General features: G+C 33.4%; 1 protein-coding gene across 3 annotated transcripts; it reads left to right on the forward strand.

The window, feature by feature from the left end:
- Positions 1-436: 436 nt before the first annotated feature.
- LOC102619950 (mitochondrial pyruvate carrier 1-like) lies at positions 437-2,036 on the forward strand. Of its 3 annotated transcripts, none has more exons than XM_015527638.3 (5): positions 437-591; positions 697-886; positions 989-1,043; positions 1,136-1,271; positions 1,370-2,036. In XM_015527638.3, the coding sequence occupies exons 2-5, from the start codon at positions 794-796 to the stop codon at positions 1,563-1,565; spliced, it is 480 nt and encodes a 159-aa protein (XP_015383124.1). In that variant the 5' UTR covers positions 437-591; positions 697-793; the 3' UTR covers positions 1,566-2,036. The 3 variants fall into 3 exon arrangements, with proteins under 3 accessions (XP_015383124.1, XP_015383123.1, XP_006470014.1); XM_015527637.3 differs by having other exon boundaries at positions 714-886; XM_006469951.4 differs by having other exon boundaries at positions 439-591; positions 1,511-2,036.
- Positions 2,037-7,781: the final 5,745 nt, after the last annotated feature.

The following is a 7,781-nucleotide window of genomic DNA, read 5'->3' on the forward strand; positions in this document are numbered from 1 at the left end:
GGGTTGATGTCGCCGCCGATGATGGGAGTTGGATCGGTTTGGGAGAGATGAGTGAAAGGGAGTGTTGGGGGAGAGATGAGGGAGGGGTATTTTGGTCTCAAATGTTGTTTTATGGCTAATGTTGATAGAAATATTTTTGGGGGGTTAAGATGAAAAAAAGGGAAAGTTTTTTAATTATTACTGTAAATTTCCCATATTCTAGAAGTACAAGCCAAGAGTCAAGACATTACCATCACAGCTATAAATATAAAAACTATTATAATAACAAAACCATGGATTTATGTTCGACAGCAGTTTAAATCCGATACAATTATAGCATAATTTTGAGGTTTACTCCACACTTGCAAATATTTACATGGGATAGAGATTGTTAGTAGCACTCTGTTAATTTACTCACAAATCATACGTCATATCTTGGTGCTTATCGAAACATATAAAAGTTTATTTAGATAAGTGGGGACTCAGCTTTGAACTTTCGACTATATATTTATAAGTTCAATAAACTCATTCAGCTGCATCTCCCTTATCCACCGGCTGCTTCAGACATATCGTATCTTGCAGATTCTCTAAAATCAATTCAAGCCTCATCAGGTTCCATACAACTTCATCTTATACTATTATTTAATTTTTCTTCTTGAAGCGTCGTCATCATCCTCTAATTTACTTCATTTTTTTCTCTATTATTATCGTTTACAGTTGAATCTTTTTGGCAGTTCTGGAAATTGCAGCGCATATATATATATATAGAGAGAGAGAGAGAGAGAGAGAGAGAGAGCTCTAAATTAGCTTGTCAATGAAAATCCTGAAGACATTTTGGAACAGTCCGATGGGTCCTAAAACAACTCACTTTTGGGGTCCCGCTTTCAACTGGAGCCTTCCCTTTGCCGTATGCATTCCGTTCCATACTGAATAAGCTTATTAATCAATTCTTGCTGTAATCATCTACTTCATGTTAATCTTAATGATTCATTAATTTGTGTTGTGGCAGGCATTTTTGGACACAAAGAAACCCCCAGAACTGATTTCTGGAAGCATGACCGGAGGTTTTGAATCTTGACAAAGAGCTACTTGCTAATGCAAATATGTGATTACCTTTCTTGTGTTGTATTAAATTGAGCGTTATTAATTGTTGCAGTGATGTGTGTATATTCTGCGTTGTGTATGAGATTTGCATGGATGGTGCAGCCGAGAAACCTTCACCTTTTCGCATGCCATGCATCAAATGAGTCGGTGCAACTCTATCAGCTCTCCCGTTGGGCAATGGCTCCCAGGTAAATTAAATTAATAAGCAGCTGTTTGAATCAGTTCAAATTTTCTTAGTTGGTGAAAGTGTTGTATGATTAATTAACTTGTTTAATTTGTTGTGCAGAAGCATTAAGTGTGGTGTAGTTAGAACTTTCAAGATAGATATCTCCTCTCTAGTCTCAATCACGTTACCTTTTTGTGGAACCCTAGAGGGATGGGCACTTCTTAAAAGATTGATGACAACATTTGGGTTTATTTGTGACAGGTCCTTGGAGGAGGAGGAGCAGCAGCAGAAGAAAGAGGAAGCTGATAAAAAATGATCCATTTGCAATCAACATTTACGGGCACTAAATCCAAGAAAGAAATGCTCTGTGCCCCAACCACCAATAATTATGGGTCTAGTCTTTTGATATTTGCAGAAAAAAGTTTAATACATATGCTGTGGACCACAATGTCTACAGAATAATAGATAATATATCATAAAATCAAATAAGTCTGCCTTATATAACTATAAAAAAAATAAAAATTTGAAACAGGAATAAAAGAGGTGCTGTGATATCAAAGAAGAGCCGGAGTGAAGGTTGAAGGAAGACACTCAATGAAGTTTTTGTCATAATATTTATCATGAAACTCATTGTTCATGTGGGCGGTTTGTGTAATTTATTTGTTTATTCATTAATTTTACAGTCGGTCTTTACTGTACTCATTTTGGTAAGAGAATTATTTCTATCTACGGCACTTGGAATGGTAAATAAACTCATATAAACTCGGATGATCCGGCTCGGGTTCAACCTGTATCGAATATTTAAAATATCCGGACGTTTTTCTTAACCCAGAAGTTTCCGGGTCCAGTTTTGGTTCATTGAACCCGGACTTTGGAACTCGAACCCCGATTATAGTATTTTTTTAATTAATAAATTTTAATTATTGATTATAAATATAAAAGCAAAAAGTTAAGAAAAAAAACAAAAACAACCCTAAAAATCTAAAGCCTCGCGAGCTCATCCCAGCCGCCTCCTCTAATCAAATCAGGGATCTTGTCTTTTCATTTTTGTTTTACTGTTATTCAACTTTGCTGAGGCTTATAATGCAATATTAATTTTGCCAAGAAAACAAAAAACGAAAAGGCCACGACCACGAAAGAAAAAGCTTGAACCGATGGCTTATTATGAGATTGAGTAGGCTGTGATGGTGTTAAATGAAGGGCAATTGACTGATTTTGTGTAATATGGGTAAGAGTGGGGTGGCTATCTTCATCGAGATCGTGAGAGCGTTGTGTGTGTGGGGATGTGAACCACTTAAAGAGTGATGCACAAAGGGGATGCATATTGCGGCAGGAGAGGGGTCGTGTGTTGTCGTTTGAGGAAAGGGCTGTGGCGGGATGATCAAAGTTGGCTGCTTGGTGGTGGCTGCCAAATTTGTGCCGCCGTTGTGGCAGCAGCCAAAGAGATTTGCAACGAGGGGTTGTTGAGTGATGTGAGAATGGCGGCTATGGGTTTCTGTTCACATTACATATCACGGCTTGGTGGCGTTGAAGTCCATGTGACGGCCATTAGGGGCACCGGCGACAGAGAATATTCGGGTATGAAACTGGGAATCGAAAACCCAAAATTTTTCGGGTTGAACCCAAATCGGACCCAGGGTCGAAAAAAGCGGGTTCCGATGTGGATTCGGTATGATAAATTAGCATCCGGATCCGGAATGGAGAAGGTCGAACCCGAACCCTGACTCTAATTTTGCCATCCCTACTTTAAATTAGGACTTGAACAGACATTCTCAAGGTTGTGTCAGGCTGGCATAAGGTCCAATGCAGGAAACCAAAAGTGGATCCTATTTTCACCTTAGAATTATGAAAGCTCATAAGTTGAACTTCATCTCACTCTTATTTACAAATAATTAACCCTTCTTTGTTGTCACCCACATTTTCATATTCATTGTTCCTATTACTGGCCAAACTTGTGAAGGAAACCTAATTTTTTTTTTTTTCTCTATAAGCATGATTTGGCCAAGTCAGGGACCCCTTCTTAGTAACTTAAAACTTCTTGACTTCTTTCTCTAATTAAAAGGAGATTAATAAATGGAACTCTCCACTTCCTTCCATCAAAGAAGTAGGCTATGTACTTAATTACTTTTAACACTTCCATTACTAAAAGAAATTACCAAATTTCATCACTATCCATTGAAATGAGGCCGTGGATAATTATTATTAGTTTTATCATTCTTTAAATGCCTCAATTTATCATGTGAGCCATGATTAGAATAAATCTAACGTTCTCTCACTTAGCTCACATGTTAAATGAATTAACTAAAACTTATAACTTGAAATCCCCACTAAATCTTAGATTACCCAAAAAATTATTGATGGTGGAATTCCTAAGAGACTGTCAATATATGAATCATGGCGGTTATGTTTAAGAAAAAAATTCCTGCCATATATTACATGTATGATACTTTAGGGGAAAAAAAACTTTATAACTTGCATGAATGAACTTACATAAATGATTCAAGGTAAATTTTAAAAATAACAATGGAATTTTAAATACATTTTTATGTGCACAAAATAAAAAACTTATTTATTGATGTAATTACAAAATTTATGCAGAAGCCAAGAGATCAAATAAAACAAACTCACTTTGAGCCAATAAGGCCCATATTATTGACATGGTTCTTGTACAACTTATGCGACAAACCTTTAATCATAGGATCTGTTAACATGAGTTTTGTATTTACATATTCGATAGCTATCTTATTTTTCTTGATGTGGTCTCTAACAATTAAAAATTTAATATCGATGTGCTTAGTTTGGCTTTCACTCTTATTATTCTTAGAGAAGAAAACTGCAGCGGAGTTGTCACAATATATCATTAATGACTTTTCTATATAATTGACAATTTTAAGCCCATTGATAAAATTATTTAACCATAATGCCTACGAAGATGCTCCACAGCATGCGATGAATTCTAGTTTCGTAGTGGATGATGCAATTATTGTTTGCTTAAACACTTCTCTAAGACACAACCCCTCTAACAAGAAGGAAAATGTATCCTAAAGTAGACTTTTTTGTGTCTAAACATCTAGCAAAATCTAATTCTGAATCCCAACAACTTCCAAATTGTCAACGACTATAAGTTAATTTATAGTCCTTAGTTCCTTATAAATATCTTATAATTTTCTTTGCAGCTTTCTAATATTCCATTATAGGATTACTTTGGAATCTGCTTAACATGTCCACTACAAATTTAATATTAGGTCTCGTACAAACCAATGCATACATTAGGCTGCCTATAACAGATGCATATGGTATTTTTCATATACTCCTTTTTCAAAACATTTTGTGGACATTGATCTTGATTGAATCTATTGTCCTTTGGTAATAAGAGCAGTTGTACTAGAGTAATCCTTCATTTTAAATCTCTCTAACACTTTTTCAATATGAGCTTTTGAGATAGTTCTAGTGTTTTTTGTAGATCTATCTTTATGAATTTTTATTCCAATAACAAAGGAAGCTTCACCTAAATCCTTCATTTCAAAGTTTTTAAGAGAGAAATACTTTTGTCATATGAAGTTATCAAATCGCTACTTGGAAGTAAAATATAATCTATATATTACTTCCAAGTAATTGTACTTGCTCCCACTAACATTGATCATCAACATTTTTAATAAAACTAAATCAGGTCACTATATTATGAAGCTTTATATACCATTGATGAGAAGCCTGTTTTAGTCCATATATAAACTTTCTAAGCTTCAAGCTATTTAAGCTTGCAAATTAAATTATTTTTCCTTAGAAGAAAAACCCCCAGGCAATTTAAGAATGTTGTTTTAAAATTTTTTTTGATGTAGCTTTAAATCAAAATGAGCTACTGAAGTCATAATGATTCTAAAACAATCTTTTTTAGAACTGAAGAAAACGTTTTAAATTCTCATTTGCAGCCAATAACTACAACTCCTTTTGGTAACATAACTAGATCCCAAACTTGATTTTTAGCCATAGATTCCATCTCTTCATTCACGGCATTATACCATAATATAGAATTATCTTAATTCATGACTTGAGAAAATAAAGTTGGATCATTTTTAGATCCAATATGGCAATATCAACATCTGTTTCTTAGAGATATACGATATAATCACTAGAAATTGCTGATTATCTTATTCTTAAAGATTTATGTAAACCTATAACTTCATTATTAATTTGAGAATTCTCAATAATAGGTTTTATAAGAGCTAGTTCCTCATGGGTTGTTTGTTCTTCAATTAGTTGGACTTTAGTAATATTATTATCATTTATAAGCAACTCCATTGAATTTTGTTCTTCTTTAAATAATATTAGTTGAGAAAATGCACCCCCACTAGTTCCAAATCCTCAAGAAACGTTGCATTTTTGGCCTCAACAATTTTAATAGAATGAGAAGAGTAATAAAATCAAAATCCTTTAGAGTTTAATGCATCACCAACGAAAAAACCACTATTGTCCTAAAATCTAATTTCTTATGTGAGGATTATAAATTCTCAGTTTCATAGGACATTCCTGTATGTTTAAATGATTTAAACTAGGTTTTCATCAATTTCATAATTCAAATGGTGTTTTTGGAAGTACTTGTAATGGAACTCTATGTGAAATATACACAGTTGTTTTAATGCTTTATTAATATTACAAGTACAAGTACTTCCATAAGGATACTAGAAGACTATTGTCCCTTTTCTATGTACGATCCATATTATTCATATCCTTATTAGATCTTATAATCTTTATTTTCTTTTCTTTTTATTCCTTTACCTCCACCTTATAGATTTAGGAAGCATCTAATGCCTCAGATTTATCAAATAAAAGATAAATACACATAAATCTTGTATGATCATCAATAAATAAGATAAATTATCTCTGACCATTTTGACAAGAAGTGGAAAATGGTCCACCTACATCACTGTGTATGATTAAAAAGTCATAGAAATCCTTTTAGCACCTTTCAAATTCTTATTATTTTGTTTTCTTTTAATGAAATCCGCCTAAATTTCAAAGTCAAAGAAATCAAGAGTTTTTAAAACTCCCATTACTTACTAACCTTTTTATTCTATTAATAGAGATGTGTCTGAATCTCTTATGCCATAATAAGGAGGAATTCTCATTTATAATACTCCGCATTATGTCGTAACCACCATGCAAGCTAAGGCCAAATAATTATATTCAAAAGGGGGATCTAAATCAATTTTATATAAACCATTTATTAAACCACCACCAACAAAATTTTTATTAATAAAGATACTAAAAGTATCATTTTCAAACAACATCATAATTATTAGAAACAAGTCTTGCAACAAAAGCCAAGTTTTTAGAAAACAATGGAATGTAAAAAGTCTCTTTAAGATCCAAAACATAACCAATTTTTAAAATAAGTTTAAAAGTCCCCACATCTTGAACTTCCAAATGCATTCAATTTCCAGAATAGATGCTTGTTTCATTTCCCTTCAGCTTCCTCAGGTTGAGAAAGCCCTGCATTGTACTAACAATATAGATTGAAGATCCAGAGTCAATCCATCATGTATTGTTAGGCGCATTAATGAAAAAAGATTCATTACACATTAAGGATGTGTTATTACTTTTCTTTTCCAGCTACATTTATATTTTTAACAGTTCTTCTTCGTATACTTTTTTTCTTGGGAAAGAAACAAGCAATTTGTAACCTTGTTGAATTGCCGGCTTCTTTTTTTTTTCCTTTTTATATTGAGATGATTCAATAACTATCTTGGTGTTTCCTTTGGAAGAAGTTACTAAATGAGGACTTTCCAACTTTACTTGTTTCATTTTCTCTTCCTCTTGAACACCTATGGTTAAAAGTTGATTAATGGAGAGAATTTAAAACCAAATAAACAAGGAAAGAGTCAGAGATCTCAACCTTAGATCCTTGAGTTGGACTGCAATATCTCTTATTTCAATTATATGCTCGTGTATATTTTTAAAGGGATCAAAATTTTGCCTAAAAGTTTTTTTCATTAAGGCATTGGCCAATGATTTTGTCAGAAAAAAAGGCATTTCATGTGGATAATCGACATGTGCTCTTGGAACAAGCATCCGAAGGAGAAAATTGAATTTGAATGGTGGGAGTGGTCAAATCACTTGAGTTTAATGTTTATAAAGGCTCACGTATGCAAGAGTATAGGGAATTTTATTCCTGATTGCCCAAATATGAAATATTTTATGACTCCAGCCAAATTAAGATCCATACAACCCAAAGAAAAAAGAATATTTTCTTTCCAATTAAAGTAATTGATTCTGTTGGTGTAAATTTTGTCCCAACTTGTGATGTGGAAATTTCGACTAAGGACAACCCTCTTAGGACTTAGGTTCCTCTTTGTTAGATTTGATGATGGTGAGTTTATCCTTTGGGCTAATCTTCAGAGGCCTTTATATATGCTCTTCTGAGTTCATTTCCTTAAGCAATCAGAATGTCCTTGTCTAGTGATACTCTGCAAACACAAGAAAAAGATCAGAGGGCCAGCTTTGCCGGCATAAATGTTGTGCAAATTTTATTGAA

The sequence above is a fragment of the Citrus sinensis genome, chromosome 2 (assembly GCF_022201045.2).
Source record: "Citrus sinensis cultivar Valencia sweet orange chromosome 2, DVS_A1.0, whole genome shotgun sequence".
Lineage (NCBI taxonomy): Eukaryota > Viridiplantae > Streptophyta > Magnoliopsida > Sapindales > Rutaceae > Citrus > Citrus sinensis.